Here is a 21,467-nt window from a genome sequence, read left to right as displayed (position 1 = left end):
GTCTGGAAATGTCATTCTTCTCCATGACAATGCCCGCCCTCACACGGCCAATGTGACAACAACAACTCTGGCTGACATGCGCTGGGAAGTTCTGCCCCATCCCCCCTACAGTCCGGATTTAGCCCCCAGTGATTATCATTTGTTTGCACCCCTTAAAGACCATCTGGGAGGGAAGAAATTCACGACAGACGAAGCACTGCGGAGCGATGTCCTCCAGTGGCTACGACAACAACCAAGTTCTTTCTACGCCAAAGGAATTCGGGAGCTGACAGAACGATGGCAACGGTGCCTCGGCGCGCACGGAGAATACTTTGAAAAACTGACATAGTTTGGTGTTTCTTCTGCTACCTATTTCCTCTGCAGAAATAAAAGTCCCGGTCAACCTTGAACGACTCTTGTAGGTACCAAATTTGATTTCCTTCAGATAATACTTTGTTTCAAATTATTCATGTTCCTTCAATATCCCTATTTTTGCTTTTCAACAGGGACAGGGCTTATTAATTGGTGTGATATTGCTACTATTTTTGGCCAACAAACTGTAGTGATTGTGTACAAATTGTCTGTTCACTGAAAGAAAGAGCAACATTAATATTGTTACATGCAACTAAATATAACATCTAATTAACTGCTTTGAATCATAAAAACCTAGGTAGTAGGTAAAACATCTACATAGCTAAATGTAGTAATAATACCAACAAATATAAAATACACGTAACTCAAAGGAATGGTATTTAAAAAATAAAGTCCACATCTAGAAAACATGATATAATGTACATAAGAGATGTACCCCTTCCCCTCTTGCATGCTAGCAATTCAATCTAAGTGGACCAAGAAATTGGAACCAGTAGTTTACAGCACAAAAAATTTAAACTGATTTGAATTTAATTTAATTAAAAACTGTCCTGAGATAATTTGCATTTTTCGTGTCTGTATTAGCCACTCTAAAAATGTCAATTACTGATGTCACTTTCATCTAGCTTTCTAGCTAGAGGTATGATACTCTTCTTTAATGTATCTACCAAATTGTTCTCATAATGCGAGTCAACATTTAAAAGTGTAATGAGCAAATCAGAAGTTAATTGTATTCGTCATTAAAATTTGGAATCATTTCTGTATAAAACAATACAATAAAAATAAACGAATGCGATAAAAAGTTCATATAAATTGCACTACATGTCAACATTGTAATATTAATCCACAAATAGTCACATCTTCCTTTTTGTTATCAAAACATTCAGGTCAACCTTGATCCTTCTTCAGGTTTATCTAAACATTCAGTTCAACCTTGATCCTTCTTCAGGTTTGTTATCTAAACATTCAGGTCAACCTTGATCCATCTTCAGGAATAAAATTTTAAATGGCAAGACATGGTCAAATTGGTTAAAAGTATGCAGGCCAGTAGTCAGAATTTTATTTCGAGGGGCTTCATCCGTTATCAGCAGCCACACTGTAGCTATGTAACAATTATAAAAAGCAGCAGGTTTATAAGCCAACAAAATGTTTGTAGGATGGGGGGGGTTGAGGGTTCAGCCCCTGCCTCTCCTGGCTACGTGCCTGAAAGTATGGTCGACACTTACAAATTCCCACCGATACCGATATTGATGCTTGAGCGTTGGAACCAATTGAAGGTTATTTCGAATATTGATTAACTAGGGTTTTACTTCACAATATTCAAAGGAATACACTGGGAAATAAATTAATGACAAAACACATTTTCAAATAATCAAAATCATGCATTTTCTTCATAATTGAATTTTGATTGATAGAATTCATGAATTTAACTTCGCTTTTCTGACGCCTTTGACTACTTTTGAGGATGAACGGTGATAAGACGAAGAAGATGAAAGGACAAATCACAAACACATATGGACAGCACACAACACAAGCCCTACACGAGGTTATACTAGCTATGGGTTCAGGTGTCGGAGCCTCGTCAGCTTGCAGCATTGCAGTTACAGGGATGTATTATGTGGAGACTTTTGGATGACTGCAAAGTCACACCTAATTTTTGCATAATTTCCTTATAATTATACTCTGCAAAAGTGTCGCATTGCATTTTATGGAACTGCAAAATACCCATGGTGAATATAGTCAAACCAATACCTATACTGCTGATACTTTGGCATGTAGCTCAACCTTAGTTAACAGACAGTTAAGGACTGTAGAGCCAAAATCTCATCCAGTGATTTCCTGTTCTAGGAATTTTTCAAACATTTAAACTAATTTTATTCATGCCTTGACCTTTTACCATGTCTACTTAATTAGTTTTCCAGTCCTGAAGAAGGACTGAGGTCAATCTGAAAATTTGATGACAACAAAAAAAAAAGTGGTGCGACTATCGTATGAATTAATGTTAAGAATTTTACCATCTCACCATTATTAATTTACTAGATATGCTTTTATTATACTACCTATCCTTGGGCACCTTTTGGAAAAGTCTTCTACTCTCAATAAAATTATGAAAAAATGAACACTTAACAAGGAACATGATTAGCTATGTCAGCAAGCATCTGACTTGACATTGTTGGCATTTGGCATTTGAACAGATATCAAAGAAGTCTGCATTGGTAACGTGCAGTCAAGATGCTCGATAGATGTCGAACCGGATATTGTTTGAACACTACTTGTCACTGGGGAAATTGCACTATTCTCTGAAACTGGGGCAGGAATGGTTGTGATCATGCCCTCTACAGGACCAGAAAGAACATATTGCAGGCCTGGTTGTAAAGTGGCTGCCAAGTGTTCTACGATTGTACCCTGTTCCGTAGGAAAGGTCATCAATGAGCTTTGACCTCCAGGCCTCGTAACCAACAGTGTCTGGCCAACTTCAAGTTGACCTGCAGTCGATATGCCGGAGGTCGCTTGATTTAGAGATGCCAATATTTCTGCATTACGTAAGTTATCATCAGCACTGTCACTAGAAATTGCACTTTGCACATAGAGAATCACAGGTTGCTGCTGCGAGTTTGTCTGCATGTTCTCACCCTGCATGCCATCCTTCTTGATTTTTTGAGGAACCAAGTATGAATTTTCCGAAGCATTTATAACCATTGCCTCGTCCTCGAAGCCATCTTTTGGCTTATCTGGATCCCGTATAGTCTCATTGCTCATCTCATTTGCTCTAACGCCATCTATCGTTATAACAAATGAATTAGGTAGGATATTGTCGCTTGCCGCAGTACATTCCTGATTATCGCCAGGCAGAACACCTTCAGCTCTACCCGTCTGTTCAGAGTTATTTTCGCATGGCATATCGGCCATGACAAACATCGATGGTGAATTATTCGATGCAGCTTCTTGATTTTGGTGTTGCCTCATGTGGGATCGCCACGAATCTTCACGAACAAACGCAGCATCACAAAATGTGCACTTGTGTGACTTTACGCAGAATGGCTTAGATGGTCCTTTCAAGTTGCGGGAATTCTGTTTCAGCAAAGAACCATCCTTGCCCTTGGACTTCTTCAGAGATTTCTCTGGATGTTTCTTTTTGAAATGGTTCTTCAGGTTGCCTGCAAGGCAAGGTTAAAGATTAACAAAACAAATTTATAAGAGTGATATAGGAGTAAGTTGCCATATTTTAGCGCATGAGAAGCACTTAATCTTAAGCTCTTTTTTTTTAGCTCACTTAAGCTTCAATTTTTTATACATAATAAAATCTGTACAAAACACATCCTTCACACTTTGAGAAAAAAAAAACCAACGGTGACTACTGTTTACATTTTCCTTTGAGAAAAAAACAACAAAAAACTAACGGTGACTATTGTTTACATTTTCTTCTTAAGCAGCACTAAAACCTTAAAAATGCTTCCAACATTTTGTAGATGTCTTAGTTACATCTTCAATATATACAGTGGACTCTCTTTAATTCGAACTCAAAGGGGACATGAAAAAAAATTGAATTATCCAAAATTCGAATTAACAATAAACATTATTAAAGAAAATCAATAAGACAAAATTACTATACTACAGTATAAACAAAAATAATAAACATGCAGAGGCCCTTACCATAGAAATTGCCATATCTTATGGAAAACATATGTTCGGGCAGAATCCCATACCCTCTAACAATGACACTTTTCATCCTCACATCTCTTTCCATTTCTATTAGAACTTTTTTCCACACTTTAACATTGCAAATGACTAATCACAACTGACAACTGAGGGCAGATAAGAAAACTTTCACAGTGGGGAAGGGGATTCAAGAACAAATACATGTACACAAAAGGAGTGGCCAATTACATGTTATTGAGGAGAGCATGGAGGCTGCATACCAGCAAACAAACTTTCTCTTCCCTATGGCTGTCTCTGAATAGCTGGCTTAGAATTATCCAAACAAAAGGTTCAAAAATTCGAATTACATATGCATTTTTAACATTAGTTTCAATATAAATTTCAAGGGGAATAAACTTCTGTTTGAATTACTGAATAATTTTAATTATTCAAGTTCAAATTAAAAAGAGCCCACTATACAGGGTGTTTCCGTGACCGTGTTACAGACTTGAAGGGATGATGGAGATTGGCCCAAGTAACAATTTGAGATAAGGAACCCATGTCCGGAAATGCACCATTAAAAAGTTATGAGCCAAAACTATTTGGATCTTCCTATGATAGTGGATTAAGACAACTGAAAGATGCAGCTTGTAGATTTAAAACGGACGTTACTACAGTGTATCGTAGCACTCTACATCCAAAACCTTACAGTATTTTTACAAAATGGCAGCCCCCAGCAGCGATGCAGGCACAACAGCGTCGCAAGATGCATCTGCTCTAACATTTCCAGAGCCATTTGAACGATGTCAGAGACAGCCAGGGTTCTTGTCAGGAGGGGGTGCAAGGGATGTCCCTCCACTCAGCACACAATCGACAACCATTTGAGTGAGGTGGACCTGTTGGCAAGAATCCTTGCCATATCGTCAGTATGACCCCAGACCGGATACGATGGAGCTTCTTGCAACGCTGGGGCTGCCATTATGAACCATTACTGTAACGATTTCGTTGTAGTGTTACGATACACTGTAGTAACGTCCGTATTAAATCTACAAGCCACATCTTTAAGTTATCTTATTCCACTGTCATAGGAAACCCCAAATAGCTTTGGCTTATAACTAGGGACATTGAATTTTCGCGATGCGCGAAATGTGGAAAAAAGATGCAATTTGGAACATTCTGCACGTAACTACACCCCCAATGATGAAATATGGATGAGTTTTATTCGCGAAGTAATGCGAAATGTGTGCTTTTCCACGAAATGAACGATTTTTCGCGAAATAACCGTGAAATATCATCAAATTAGTAGAAAACACGCAAAAACAGGCAATCGAGGTTGTGCGTGCAAACTGTCGATTTGTAACGAAATGTTTGCCTAAAGTTTCCTACCACTTGCAGCTGAAGAATGTTTTATCTTCAATCACATCAGGAAGACGCTGCAAATTGGGATTTCCCATGCACATAATCTCAGTTCGAAAACTTCGCTTCCTGTCAAGCTGCATTCCTTTCTTCCCCCGAATGTCTACTCAACTTCCAGTTTCATTGAACTTGCTAGCTGTAGCAGCGATAAGATTAGTCGGTTCCCGCACATCAAGGCACACAATGGTGTCATTTGTGTTCAGTCATGAATGAATTTTGTTTCATCATGTGATTTTCAACATGTGTTTGTGTATGTGCAGTAGTGATTATTGGACAGCAAGGATATCCTTTAAATACATACAATGAATAAATCACTTGAGATATGCAATTTAGAAATGAAGTAATTTTGTGTTGTTTTCTTTTTGGTTGGACAGCTAAGTACTTGTGCACAGTGTATAAAAATGAAGTAGTTTATCAATTTATAGCTCTTTTGTATGTTGTTTCCTTTCATAATGAAAAAGTGTGTGCCAATTTTTTTTTTTACACCGCTGGTATATACTGCTGATCTAACATTTTATTTACCATTCTCCTCAGTTTTTATTTACCATAAATTTGTCTTCCTACTTATAACTTTTAAATGGTGCATTTTCCGACATGGGTTCCTTATCTCATATTGCTACTTGGGTCAATCTCCATCATCCCTGAAAGTCTGTAACATAGTCACAGAAACACCCTGTATATACAACTGAATTAAAAATGTAAAAAAAAATTACAGGATGTTACATATTGCACCTGGAAAGTTAATTACATAAGGACCATATACCTAAAAGGAACCAATAACATTACACATGAAAGATCGGAAAAGAAAAACTTCTAACACTGAATAGCTGATCAGAAGCTACTTGCCTTCTTACAGTAACTTTACTTCTCCAGTTCTTTAAATATTATTTTTATATGTCTTATTAGAGATAGGCCAATGTGAAATTTTGACCGATAAAGTACAAATATAAAATTTACCAATACCGATAACCAATATTCTACCGATCCAATATAAAATTTCAAATGGTTTCATTGACCTCCTTATTAAATGTGTTACCAGATAAACCAAGCTTTTGTAATGCAAAAGAAGGTGCATATTTTGACATTTACTTTAAAAAAAAAGTACAGAATTTATATTATATGTTTATATCCTAAAAATCATAACAAAAATATCGCACTAAATTGTAAATTATTTATAAATACGTGGGTTGTACAATATATAAGTTTCCGAAGATAAGTTTTAAGATACATTAGAAAACTATACATACATGTGTACGAGGATCCTTCCTCACTTCTCCACATAATCCCCATAGAGATTCACGCATTTGTCCCACCGTTGCACCAATTTGTACATACCCTTTGCAAGAAAATCAGGGCTCTGGCTATTGAGCACTTTACGCTTCACTTCTTCATCTGTTTCGAAATGGTAACCTTGCAATTCAGACCTTAACACCGGAAAAAGATGGAAATCACTCGGCACTAAATCGGGTCTGTATGGAGGGTGGGGCAGCCGTTCCCACCCCAATTCTTCAATTTTGTGTTGTGTTTGCACTGCTGAGTGGGGGCGAGTGTTATCGTCAAGAAGAATGACACCAGCTGACAGGAGACCTGGTCGCTTATGTCGAATTGCATTTTTCAGTTTATCCAATGTTTGACAATAACGGTCAGCATGAATTGTTCTTCCTCGTTCCAAAAAGTTCATAAGCAGAACGGCCTTAGCATCCATGCTTCTGAACTCCTTATGACGCGAGCCCGCATTTTCTGAACAAGCATTTACTTTTCGCCCTTCAGCGCATGCGCCTTCACGTCTGATAATGAATCAATTGTTGTTCCTTGTAGACGAAGGATGGCGCTTGTCAACCATGTGCTTCTTTTTAATGGCATTGCTTTATACAATATTTTAGAGCACAGGGAAACTTATATATTGAACGTCCCTAGTATATCAGATCAGTAAAATTGTTGTTAATTTTGCTGATAAACCAATGCACCAATATACTTATAACAGCTTATACCAATAGAGTACCCATTAATCTGTCCCATATGTATTTCTTATAAATAAAAAAAAAATGTGTGTTCTTTGTTAGTGTTGCCAACCAATGCTTCAAGAAATGGCCAATTTCAACAAATTATTGACCGACAGATTTTTCTGGATGATTGATTTGATTTACATAAACTTATGAAACACTATATCTACATACTTACCAAGCTGTTTACACGAATAAGAACATTCCTTACATGAAAATGGTTTTTCGTCTGAATGAACTTTTAGGTGACTTCTTAAAGCTGTACGATAAACACATGTGTAGTCACATATGTTACACTTTAGCAAGTCCTCTGAAATATCCAGGAAAAAAGTGTTAATTGTGTTTAGCATATGCAAAATATTATAAAAGAAGTCATACGTTCATCAGTATGCAAACATTTATCTATAATTTTTTTCCTTTTACCCTTGAATCTACTTAATGTAGATTAAAAATGAGCAAACCTAGAAGTTTTCCAACATTACAATTAAGGCAGTTTCCGGCATTAAGATTTTGAATTGAAAAGCTTGAATAACAGTTAAAAAGATAGTAATTTATGAATGTGATAATTAAAGAAAGTTACCATGGAATATAACTACAAAACGAGAAGAAAAGCCAACATTTCTCAGCATATAAAACTGAAACTTCCTTACACTGAAAGGAAATATTATGCTCATATCCCCTTAATACATGCAAATATGAACAGAAAGGCATGTTTCATGCTATTTAAAATTTCACACATTCCAGTTCTCACAGAATGCTCTATTCAAGGATAAAGTGTCCTGAATACCTGAAGTGACGGTTCCACTTCACTTAGAATATTTCATGCTTACTTTTTGAATGTACTAGAATATTTCATGCTTACTTTTTGAATGTACTGTCACTCTGCTGAAGAAAGGAGTGATTCTATCTAATTTCTCCTGTGTCTATGCTTGCACCCACCTCCCATGGACTTATGTTGCTTTCTATGTTTAAATACATATATCTAAGAAGTAAAGGCAGTGCTAGAAAATGTCAGTCATGAAAGGAAACATTCACTTACAAAGATTCACTGACTGAAGAAACAGAAGCAGGACAATATATTGAAAATTAATCTTCTTTTGTCAATTTACTTCAAAATACTTCCTATTTCCTTTAAATATAACCCTTACTTGTTTTTATTTCACTAAATGCAAGTAAAAAGGATATTGAAACACACATACATTCCAATTTATCAGACTCTACTATGTAAAACCTACCTGCATGTGTTTTCTGGTGATCCTTTAGAACTCTTCTTGAGCTTGCAGAAAATTTACAATGTAAACATGAGAACGTTTTAGCATCTGTGTGATTCAGTTTCATATGAACCTTTAGGTTTGCTGAAATGAAAATTTATAATCAGCTAAGAGATTCATGAAATTTAAGCACAAGAGGAAATCAAAACTATAAATACACTGATTTCATAAGTCAACCTGGGCAGGGACAGGTTCCATGGGGTATGGATTCTCCCTCTGAAGAATTATCAAGTAATAAAATTAAAGAATGAAAATATACTTGTTTAGCACTTGTTGTATAATCAATGGTTATTCATTTCCGCTGAACTTACTGGAAGACAAGGGTTAGATTGGAATATACGGCTTTGAATGCAAACTACTAATTGTAAATATATGCATAAAATATTAATTAGGAACTACCTGTCATCAACCTTCTTATTATCCAATAAATATTCAATTCTTCATCTTTTTAACGAAAAATTTCCTTGCCAGGATGGTTGCTTTTATACAAATTTTAATAATCTTATCTACACGTAAGCTAGATAATGAATATGAGTTGTTATATCTCTGTTCTTAAACCATCTTTTGACCTAATCATGTAATAATAACAATACAATATTCATTAATCTACATATTATTATGAATACACCTATAAATTATATTAACATATAACATGATTATTAATGTTGTTGTTGTTATTATTTTTGAGGCAACCCCCTTCCCCTCCCCCCGCACACACACACACACACAAATATATTTCTAGATATGTGCCTAATCACTAGACCTAGGATTTTATGTTTTTAACCTTTTTTTTCCTTTGCAGGTAAATAAAAAAATAGCAAGTTATGTCAGTGTTTCATTAAAAAACACAACAACTGATGAAGTTTTATAGTGCCTAAAATAACATATTATTGCGTTAGAACCTATTTTATGTTCATGTGTCTAAATCAAACCTTTTTTCAGGATTTTTATATCGGAGTTATTTGCTCGGTTTGGTACCGAAAAAATTCAATGACAAACATGTTTGAAACATAGTTCCTGTCAATTTCCCTTGAAATCCATGATGTTTTTTTTGAAGGCTCTAAACTGGCACCAGTGTTATCTGCATGGTTCAAAGTGCAAACCTCTGCTCACTTTCGTGTCAGTTCGGTGCTTTGTGTAATTCACACCTTGCGTTCAGATTGAGCATTCAGATTTGCACCACTGGTTATGTTTTTTGTTGAAAAAACAATTTTCAGCATGTAAGATGATCGTCAAAGACAAGAGGTAGAGTTTGACTATGGATAACATGAAAAAGATTGTTATGGATTGAGGGTGGCCACTCTAGGACCACAATAAAATTCAACTATAATGTCCGGTTTTCAAGGTGAAATTTCCAAAAATTCAAGGGTAGAAGCAGATTTTTTTCTCTGTTTCAAACTTATGTATTACCGCCTCTTACCGCCCATACATGCACAAATATACTAAAGTGTGAAAAATTTGCCTCAGCGCATTTATAAATATGTTTAAATTCAATGGGACTTGGATTAATAAAAGTTGCAATTTATCACGTCTACGGAGAAAAATTCATGCAGTGGAGCCAATAATTTACGCACAATTCCCAGAATTCAATTCCCAGTGAGTGTAAATCATTCTTCACATCAAGAAGTGTCTTTTGCTACTAGCACAAGTATAGTACTCCAATAATTTATGGATAATTTTGAAAATGATGTGTCCAAATGAAAATTTGGTTGGAGAATTAATATTTGGTTGTTATAGATGTTACATACACCTATTAAAATTTCTTCGGTTCTTTGGAAATTTTGTTTTTAATGATTGCACCTAATCAGTAATATTCAAGAATTTTGAACCACTTTTAAGTTTTTTGGAACCTACTTCAGGATTTTTCGAGCCTAATTTAAGATTTTTAGAACCTATTTTAGGATTTTTATAGCCTATTTTAAGAACCAAAAAGAACACGTTTTAGAATCTAAATATCAGAGGTCTACTGATCACCACATATTATGTTATTTATGGTTCTAATTCATAAATACTACTAATCCCCAAAGTCTTTAAATATTTGTATAACCTGCATGCTGAAAGGGTACAAGCTTAGCTGAAATCATACATAAGGAGCAGAAAATATTCATGCAACTCTGACGATTGTAGCAGGCCCGTAGCCAGGCAGGGGCCAAGGGGAGCTTAGACAACCCCAGTGGAACTGTCATCAGCCCCATTCACATTAGATAAAAATATTTTCCATAATTTGTTTGCAGTGAAGAGTGAAAATGTAGACAGCATATATTATTATTTTGCTCACAACTTTGGTGAAGGATAAATTCACAGAACATGTGCAGCAACTATTACATTCATTCATCTTGTTTATGACCGGAAGTCTAAATAGTGGAAAGTATTTCGAAGATTCTCTTCTCCAGAATTTAGAAAGTTCCTTCATATGGAAGTTTCTTTATCTGCACCTTTGCTGCCCTGTTGCAGCCTTCCGGTTAGACAGATATCTGTGACTTGGACGTTATCTTGCAAATTGCCTCCACATCTGCATCAAAGGTCAAGAACTCCCCAAGTTTTTGGAATGAGGGAGAGTTTCCTTGCTTCCACTGGGGGGTGGAATGTACTGTAGGCACTATGACTGAACATTGTGCATTTTTCTTGTGTGATATAAATATCTGTATCATCAAAAGTAGTATGGAGTGTATAAGGGATGATTTCAGTAGCAGTCAAACATTTCAAGTGATGTTTTAAAAGATAGAAAAATGTAGTATTTGAATGAAATTTCTCATATACGCCAACACACACACACATAATTTACCTTCATTTAATACTGAAAAACTTTTGAAAAATGGACTTGGTTTTCAAAGCCCTCCCTGGAGACCAATTCTAGCTACGGGCCTGCATTGCAGACATCTTTGCAACACATTAGAAAATGGCTAGCATGTCTGAGTTTCAGAAAAAGTCCATTGGGAATTTTGAGAACTTGGTGCCAACAGTAAAGTAGCTTAGCTACTGTAAAATAATCCTCCTAACAGTCTTCTCTGTGTATTACAGAGATGACCAAATCTGCGGTCTTTAAGAATTAATAAATTAAGTGAAAATTGTGGTTGCATCAGCACTTATGTATGCTGTTTACACTTGGCATATATACGGAACATCCTTTTACAATAACTACAATCAGCAGGTGTCCGAGGACTAATATCTCCTTATCCAGGTTAAAAGCTGAAGTTGTAAAGGAGCACTCAGCACATATAAGAATGAAACACACTGCTACAGAGGATTATACTAGCTGTAGGTTCAGATGATTGAACCTCATTGGCCTGCAGAAATGCAGTTTACAGGTGTTTTAAGAAGAAAACAACTTGGGGAAAAGTAACTAACTCTCTAGCCTTCTTAAACCTGAAGGTTCATGGCTGCAGCAACACAGGCCTTCCATCTTTCCCTATCTTGAGCAAGATCTATATACTCTTTTCCATCCCTACCGATTTCCTTTAGGTCTATCTCAACGTTGTCCCTCCATCTTCGTCTTGGCCTTCCTACAGGTCTCTTACCATTAGGTTTCCCAACAAGAATCCTGTAAACTCCTCTTTTCTCTCCCATTCGTTCCACATGGCCTGGCCACCTAAGTCTTCTTGATTTAATTATTCTAATAATATCTGGATATGAATACAAATTATGTAACCAACTAAAGGTTAAAAGATTAAAAATCAGTAACTTACGTGTGTGAGCATGGGATTTTTCGAACTACGTTTCGAAACTCCTTCTTCAGGTTGAAACGATGCTTTCAGACACCTGATATGGTGCCTCGTCGAGAAAGTGATGGTTGAGGATTTAGGTTAAAATGGTATAGGAAAGACACTTTCTAAGAAAGAAATGTAAAATACATATACTAAAACCGTGCAATACTCTATAAAAACAAAAGAATGTCCAAAGCTGATGAAGGCAAACTGCCGATCGGTGCTCGGGGTAGGCAAATGCACGGTGTCAGCTCATACCTGGAGAAGGAAAACTCCTCCACCCGGTCTTTCCTCAACTGGGGCTCGTGAGTCATCAATCCAAGGTGAATTCAAATTCCACCTCGGTGCTTTCCTAACCTCAGGGGTAAAATGGAAGCCCATCTCGTCTCTACTCCCTGCGGCTTTATCCCATTTTTTAAAAAAGTTTATCCAGCAGTCTTCCAAGTTCCCATCATCCATATTGAGTTTATTCCTATTATCCGCGCATATATAGGCTGCCTCATACACATTCCTGTCCAGTTTATTGCTAATCTTCCTAATGACTTCTCTTTTGGTGATCTTATGCCGGTTAACTAATACGTGTTCAGACAATCCTGTCTTGGGTATACCCTCCTTTACATCTTTATCGAGCTCGCCCCACCTAATTTGCATACTCCTCCCGGTCTGTCCCACGTATTCCTTTCCGCATTCACATACTATCCTGTACACTCCCTTTTGCTCTTCAGGGTTATCGCGCCTATCTCCCCTCCCTTTCTTATAAGACGTGAAGTGTTTTTCAATGCTCCGAGGTGTTCTCACACCACATTTTATCCCGTATCCCCTTACGGATTTTTCAATTTTCTCAGAAACACCCTTAAAATATGGAATCCCGACAAAATACGTGTTCTTTTCACCATTTCCTACCTCCATTTTATCTTCATCTTCATCTTTTTGTGATAGTTCTTGTCTAACAATCTTTTTTGCTTTCCTAGCTACTTTTTCCATGTCGCGGATGGTATATCCATTCTCTATACAACAATCTTCTTTACTTTCCTAGCTACTTTTTTCATGTGGCGGATGGTATATCCATTCTTTATACAACAATCTTTTTTGCTTTCCTAGCTACTTTTTCCATGTCGCGGATAGTATATCCATTCTTTATACCCACCTTCTTTATCCACTCTTCTTCTTTTTCTTTCTCTTTTTCATCATTGAACAGCCTTTCGGCACGAATGAAAAAGTTAAGAAAAACATTTAACTTAGTTCTATTGGAATGTTGGGATCTCTCCTGGGAATATGTCAGGTGGTTCTTTCTCATTACAGGGTACAATTACTTCTACGTTAACGATAAAATTTTCCGACAAAATGAAGAGTTGGCCATGGGTAACCCCATTTCCGGCCTCGTGGCCAACATCTTCATGCACTATGTAGAAAAAGCCACCATGGAGCATGTGGGGGGGAGGGGTAAAATACTATGGGAGATACATAGATGACATCCTCATCATAGGGAAGGAAACCAAACTTGATAGCATTTTCAACCAATTGGGCAAGCAAGATCCCAGAATTGGTTTTACCAGAGAAGATCTAGAAAACGGAAAGATCCACTTTCTAGACTTATGCGTTACTAAAACCGGACAACGGATTGTAACCAGGGTCTTTCATAAACCGTTGGCTGGCGAGCTGTACCTCCATAAGAGATCCCAACATTCCAATAGAACTAAGTTAAATGTTTTTCTTAACTTTTTCATTCATGCCGAAAGGCTGTGCAATGACGAAAAAGAGAAAGAAAAAGAAGAAGAATGGATAAAGAAGGTGGGTATAAAGAATGGATATACCATCCGCGACATGGAAAAAGTAGCTAGGGAAGCAAAAAAGATTGTTAGACAAGAACTATCACAAAAGGATAAAGATGAAGATGAAGATAAAACGGAGGTAGGAAACGGTGAAAAGAACATGTATTTTGTCGGGATTCCATATTTTAAGGGTGTTTCTGAGAAAATTGAAAAATCCGTAAGGGGATACGGGATAAAATGTGGTGTGAGAGCACCTCGGAGCATTGAAAAACACTTCACGTCTTATAAGAAAGGGAGGGGAGATAGGTGCGATAACCCTGAAGAGCAAAAGGGAGTGTAGAGGATAGTATGTGAATGCGGAAAGGAATACGTGGGACAGACCGGGAGGAGTATGCAAATTAGGTGGGCGAGCACGATAAAGATGTAAAGGAGGGTATACCCAAGACAGGATTGTCTGAACACGTATTTCTTTTTTAGAAAGTGTCTTTCCTATACCATTTTAACCTAAATCCTCAACCATCACTTTCTCGATGAGGCACCATGTCAGGTGTCTGAAAACATCGTTTCAACCTGAAGAAGGCGGTAGTATAACCTTCGAAACGTAGTTCGAAAAATCTCATGCTCACACACGTAAGATTTTTAATCTTTTAACCTTGAGTTGGTATTTAATTGTGAGCAATCTGCACATTATCAGTTTGTTACAAATGATGTAGTTCTAAATTATGTAACCTGTCTCCTCATCCCTTTTAGGTCCAAATATTTTCCTAAGGATCTTATTTTCAAATACTCTCAATTTATGTTCCTCTTTCTATGTAAGGGACCAAGTTTCACACCCATATAATACTACAGGAAAAATTTCTGTCCTGTATATTTTAACTTTTAGTTTCTTAGATATTAAACGAGAAGACAAAAGTACACTATATTGGGGAAAAGTACACTATATTATGAACACCAATATTAGCTCATTTTTCTTCTACATGTAATTGAATTTCACCTCTAAATATGACATGATATCGCCTGCCTTCAAGAGCTATCAAGCAACCTATAGACAATGGAAATGCTGAACCTCTAAAATTATTAAGTTTTCAAGAAGAGAGCAACATGGAAAAAGGAACCATTCAAAAATCCATTCCACATTCTAAATTTGTCAAACACGATTACTTCTATCTGCCATTAACAAAGATAACAAAGACCCAAAATATAAGGACAATCTCAATTATACTTACACTTGATGGCACACTTGTAATCACACATACTGCATGAATATGGTTTTTCCCCTGTATGCATCCGAGTATGTCTTTTCAAATCCGAGCTTGTCTTGAAAGCAGCAGAGCAAGAAGCATATGAACAAAGGAAAGGATTGTCACCTGTAAAGTACAATTTTACATTTGTAACGTGTACACAAGGGTGATGAACCAATATGAAATTTGAAAAACTACAAATACTGATAATTGATCGTGTACTTCTTTCATAAAAATGGCGAGAATTTAATACAAAATTTTAATGAATAACAGTTTCATTCTTAAAATAATAAATTACTTCAACACCATATACTCATTTATTTGAGAAAATTTCAGCATAAATGGCCATATTATGCTGATATTGTCAACAATGAACAGAATAACCACAAGACACAAACGATAACACAAAAATAAGTTAAAGATGGGATGATATGATACTATTTAGCAGCATTTTTTCTGTGGAAGACCAAAAGTAATACTTTGAGGAAAACATATCAACACTTGATTGGAGGTCATTGTACAGGTTCTCCCACTCAACATGTCATTACTCATGTATAATGCTCACTTTTTTCCAAAATGTTTGCCTCCAAAAACTGTGGTGCATATTATGCATGGAATAATTCGGACAGCCAACAATTAAATCACACATGTTTTCACTATACCACTGCGTATAACAAATATATATCAACAGGCGCAAATACAAATTACCAAGTTGGATTCCTTTAGTAATAATAATTTTCAAAAATACACTATAAAAGTGAAATGCCACTCCACATGCTTTTTCACTTTGCATCGGCATGTTATGCAACACCAAGAAAAAAAGCAGCACTGTGCCATTCTGGCATAATTCTATCGTGCACTTAATGTCACACAGAATGTGAATCAGCGGTATTTATCAGGCAAGAAATAATAGCAAATAACTTCCTGGGCACTGTAAATCCATAATATTCTTCTACTAAAGAATAAACTTGATTGCACAAGTGAAAGCTTTAGGAGTTTGCATGGATTGATGACTCATTGTATACACAAGACAATATTCTCCTCTTGGTCCGCATAGCAACAGGTTTTGAATAAGTATGATGTAATTCACTCTTGATCGGCATAGCAATAGTTTTACAACCTACAACTACGAAAGTCATTTCTTGAACCTGAATTGTACTGCTCATTATATTCGAGACATAAGTGTTTGTTTCTTCTCCCCATCAAAAACCAGGGTGTGCATTATACACGCGTAAATACGGTAATCTTCCAAGGCAATCTTCTCATGCAAACCCTATATCTGTGTATTATACAGATTACTGAATGCCTCATAACACACACACTCCATTAGTGGTTTAAAGTCCAATTCAATATAAAGAGGATTATAGTAACGTAAGACATGAATCTCTGGGTTTATCTAACTGGAAGGAACATGTCTAAAACGAAAACAGAGGTCTAAACCCCTCTCCCTCTCAGTAATTGAGACTGAACTACAGTTTTATAGATGGATACAAACCACTATGTGCCACCACAAGGTATCAAATCCAGGTCCCTCTGATTACAAGGTAATGACATTTCCATGATACCATCAGTGTCAAGTACAACATTTCATTCATTAGCAATGACAGCAAATTTATAAGTTAAACTACCTGTATGCGTTCTCAAATGCACCACAAGTTGAGATGAATCTCTTGCACGATATGGGCAAATTTGGCACCTGAAAACAAAAAAAGTGTTCATTGCAGTACTTTCTTCACGAGGTAAATATTTTTACATTCAAGCAGAATTTACAAGTACTTTAGTAAATAGATCATAATCAAGTTGTTTCCTTTCAGGATTAATACAAACTGAGTTTCCAAAATAACGAGTGTCCGAAAAGTCACACAACACGGTGTTTACGACCGTAAGCGAAACGGAATGAGAAGAAATGCTTTCTGCCAAGAGAATGGCCTGTATATTGGGAAAATTTAGAGAGACAAACATGTAAGAACATGCATGTTTTAATAACAAATAAGCAAAGTGTTGCCAAAGGTGGAAAAAAAATTGCAAATCGTGTGTATTGATGCACAGAACTCACTGAGGTAAATTATTGCAACATTTCACAATACCAACGAACAATTTGGATGGCCATCTATTGAATTTGACAGAAAGTATGTAAGTTAATACGAAAATTAAAGAAGTCAAAGCACTGATACAAGTTTGTGTCTTTGAACAGATCTTGCATCTGTCTGATTGATTTACCATTCCCATAGTGGAAATTTTGTTTACCCCAGTGGCGGCACGCTCCAGTCGACGCCCCACAGCACTTTTGGTTGGACGTTTCAGCCATAGCACCTACTTGGATGTGCGTGTCAATCATTTGGCACCAAGTATACACATTGTTGCAAATATTTAGTGTTGGCGCGTTTCAATCACAGCCGCAAGGGAGGAGATTAGTATATTTCCCAAAGCTTAAGGGAAAAAGCTGGAAAAAGGATATATGAATTCATAAATTGTCAAAAAGCTGAAATAGAAGGAAATCCAGAAGGAGGTCCAGATCCAGACCATCCATTAAGAAGGAAGTCCAGATCCAGACTGTCCATTAAGATGGAAGTCAAGATAGAAGAATATACAAATTGAAGAAAAGAAATAATAAAAAACATTTTGAGATAAAACTTGGCTATTATGGAAAACTGTGCGTTTACTCACTAAATATATAAAAAATAAAAATGTTAAAAAACTTACGTGAGTGAGTATAAAAGTTTTGCAGACGACGTTTCACAAAGCTACGCTTCGCTTCCTCAGGTCACTTATCAGTATTTAAAATACTTCGTCAAGAACATAAGAAATCCAGGATTAGGTTAAAAGGGGGTGATAGGATATGGAATTAAAAATACCTGAAGTTAAAAATGCCATGTAGGCTAAGAAATAAATCTAAAAGTTTAGTGCCCGTACTACCATATTGAAGGAGTGGCTGTAGTAGCATACAAATGCTACATTCCTTCCAATGAAAAATCCACAGACTCAGAAGCAGCGCGGGTCACTTCCGGCGTGACATGGAATTTAACAGATTCACTCCTATTATTTTCCCATCGCTTAAACATGTGAATCCAGGCTTCGTTCAGGTTACCGTCGTCTTATGTTCTTGACGAAGTATTTTAAATACTGATAAGTGACCTGAGGAAGCAAAGCATAGCTTCGTGAAACGTCGTCTGCAAAACTTTTATACTCACTCACGTAAGTTTTTTAACATTTTTATTTTTTTAAAAAACTTGGCTGTAGATGAGAATTATAGAGAAAAGTAACTCATCATGTAAATATTCTATTTCCATGTATCCTTGTTTATATAATATATGCGTTTAAAAGTCTCCATTGGAAGGCATCCTGTCTGGTTTCGTTGTCTACAAAGAACCCTACCCTGTAGATACTAGCGGGAGGTTTAAAATTAAGATTTATGTACCTTGCACCAAACGGAGGTAGCAGCACACGTGAGATTCTGATTTAATTAATTATGAATACTTGAGGAACCAATACTCTATATAATATCAGAAATTTACAGAATTCTTACTTGTAAGGTCTTTCGTTGGTATGAATTCTCATATGTTTTCGTAAACTTCCACTATCCACAGCAGCATATTCACATAGATTACAGCGGTGACGTTTTTCTCCTAGATGGATCCGCATGTGTGTTTGTAGTTTGTCTCCTCTGCTGAACCACCTGTTACATGTTTCACAGTGAAATGGTCGTTCACCTAAAAAGAAGAAGTTAACAATTTAACAATCTGAAGACTGGTACAGAAGTATAATTGAAATCATACTAAGATATTTAATTAAGTACATATTAATTTAATTAGGTGTTATTTTTCTTCTAATTACCCTAGCAGAACATAAGTTAACATAACATCTCATCAATTCTTTAAACATATATTTACAGACTTTCCAGGTAGGTAAAGATATATTATGAAATAATAATGTATAATTTACATTTACACTGGTATATTATATTTTTCAATAGTATAAGTGTGAGAACATATAAAATTCCAGCTATTATAATTGGAGCTATTATTATTACTAATAATTCTTCCTCTCACAGTTTAAGCATTTAAACACTTCCTTAAATGGTTGTAATGACCATAAACTACACGAGGAATAATTCTACAACGTAAGAAATATGTACAATTTATCTACTCTTCATTCTTGACATTTGAAGAACTTCTTAAGAATCATTTTCAATGTTTTAAATACTTTTTGTCTTTTTTTTCTATGTGTAATAATGCTGCGTTACACTGGTACTAGAACAATCACATCAAAGAAAATCTTTTTCCCCCTATATAAAATAAGGGTTCAGGACATATGAGATTTGGTGTGGTACTTCAACATATGCCCAGGAGCATATAAAATATGATAGCAGAACATACTCAAGCAGATGTCTGAAGTGAACTTGTCTAGAATTTTACCCTTGGCCTTTTCTCATTATATTTTGAGTAGCTTTCAAGAAGGCATGTAGTATTTTCTTCTAAAACTTTCTACAGCTTTTCTGTATTAAGAATATTTTTAAATTCAAAGATGAAACCACTTTATAAAATGTGTAACAAATTCACAGAGAACACCCTTTTTCAAAAATTATAGGAAAATGCAAAAATACTCTCACAGAATAAGTAGGGATTCCTATCCTTTTACTTATGGTAATTCTATCTCACTTTTCTATCTCTTGGGTAAATTGTGATGATGAATTCATGAAATGGGTGATAGGACAAACCATGCCTTAACCCTTTCCGGATGAGCAATGGGCTAGATGGGTGACAGGATGAACAAGGCAGGCTATAATCACAACCTGTCTCTTGCACACAAGGGTTGTAACCTTCTCTTTCAACTGGTATATGTCACGTTTTCTTCATTGCCGAATTTTACTTGCACTTGTGTCAAATTATGTTGCATGTTGGTTCATGCTCTTCAAAATAGCATTTCATAATTTATACCCACATTGTGGAAATTTCTTAGGATGGTTCCACTTCAGATTTCACACTTAGTGATGATTTCGATCCTAATAGAAAGTTCGTACATTATTTTCATGAATTAATTTTATATTAGCTATTCACAATATGTTTTCAGCAACTTTTAAGCAATGTTGTATATTTTTTTACTTTCAAAAAATTGTTGCAGAAAAATATCATAAATGTAACACATCTGTTTAAAGATAAAGTGGTGTAGATTTTAGAAAAAAAAAAGTCAAATAATAACACACTGAACAACATATTTTATATGATTTTTTTAAAAACCAGCAAATAAAACTATTTTCAGTTCTGTCTGGAAAGGGTTAACCACGGTTCGAACCTGGGACCTTTGGCTTTGTAGTGCTTTTGCTGACCACTCTACGATGAAGGTCCACAATCCATATTAACATCAAATGAAGTGCATGCTCTAAATACTTGAGTATTAAAACATATTCATGCTTCTTATTACCTGTATGCTTTCTCATATGTCTGACAAGATCCTTGGCATAATACGTCGAAAATGTGCAGTCCGGGATGGAGCAGTTGTGTTTTTTTCTTGGCCGAGGTTGCTTGTCAATGTCGGGCTTCACTTCAGGCTTTATCTCTGCATTAGACAAGCGGACGTAGGGCCGTGATTTGCTCTTTCGATACTTAGTTCCTCCCCCACTGTCCCTCTCTCCCCCTCCCACATCTTCCTCCACTGTGAGGAGAGAGTGTTCAGGGGCACCCATGATGTCTGCACCTCCCATGGCAGATCCAAGTTCCAAGGTTCCGTCAGCTTCCGACGTTCGTACCTCACTTGCAAAATTAACAACGCTTATTAAAGACTGGGGAACTGGGTCTGTTGTTGTAGACATCACAGGAACTCTTTGATCTGCAGAAAATAATAATATTATGCAGTCTCCAATTGCACTGTACTTTGGAACATGCAGAGATTACAGTGTGATCGATGTGGATTTTGACTGGCTGCTCCCAGTATCAAGTCAGGATGGTGGCAAAATAGAACATGTTCTAGTTGCAAAACCTAGATTCCTAGCAAGTTAAAACACAAAAAATAATAGCTCAGTAGCATCCTGTGAGGTGGTATAGTAAGAGATGTAGCTCATTGGGACTTGGGC

The 21,467-nt window shown here is 36.3% G+C and overlaps 1 protein-coding gene across 2 annotated transcripts in view; it reads right to left on the bottom strand.

The window, feature by feature from the left end:
• Positions 1 to 1,520: 1,520 nt before the first annotated feature.
• LOC146001659 (uncharacterized) overlaps positions 1,521 to 21,467 on the bottom strand; it is a 35,010-nt gene continuing 15,063 nt past the window's right edge. Inside the window, exons 3-9 of one of the 2 annotated variants that reach the window (XM_083139273.1) lie at positions 20,819 to 21,223; positions 18,924 to 19,107; positions 17,026 to 17,093; positions 15,383 to 15,523; positions 8,645 to 8,764; positions 7,588 to 7,719; positions 1,521 to 3,509 (exon numbers count right to left, since the gene is read on the bottom strand). In XM_083139273.1, coding sequence (XP_082995399.1) covers positions 2,500 to 3,509; positions 7,588 to 7,719; positions 8,645 to 8,764; positions 15,383 to 15,523; positions 17,026 to 17,093; positions 18,924 to 19,107; positions 20,819 to 21,223 — 2,060 coding nt within the window. In that variant the 3' untranslated portion in view covers positions 1,521 to 2,499. The remainder of the gene's footprint in view (positions 3,510 to 7,587; positions 7,720 to 8,644; positions 8,765 to 15,382; positions 15,524 to 17,025; positions 17,094 to 18,923; positions 19,108 to 20,818; positions 21,224 to 21,467) is intronic. The other variant, XM_083139274.1, reaches the window with a different exon arrangement.

Source organism: Lepisma saccharinum, chromosome 17, assembly GCF_977018435.1.
Source record: "Lepisma saccharinum chromosome 17, izLepSacc3.1, whole genome shotgun sequence".
NCBI classification, from domain to species: Eukaryota; Metazoa; Arthropoda; class Insecta; order Zygentoma; family Lepismatidae; genus Lepisma; species Lepisma saccharinum.
Note: the sequence above shows the minus strand (reverse complement) of the source record. Positions and strands in the feature narration are given on the sequence as shown.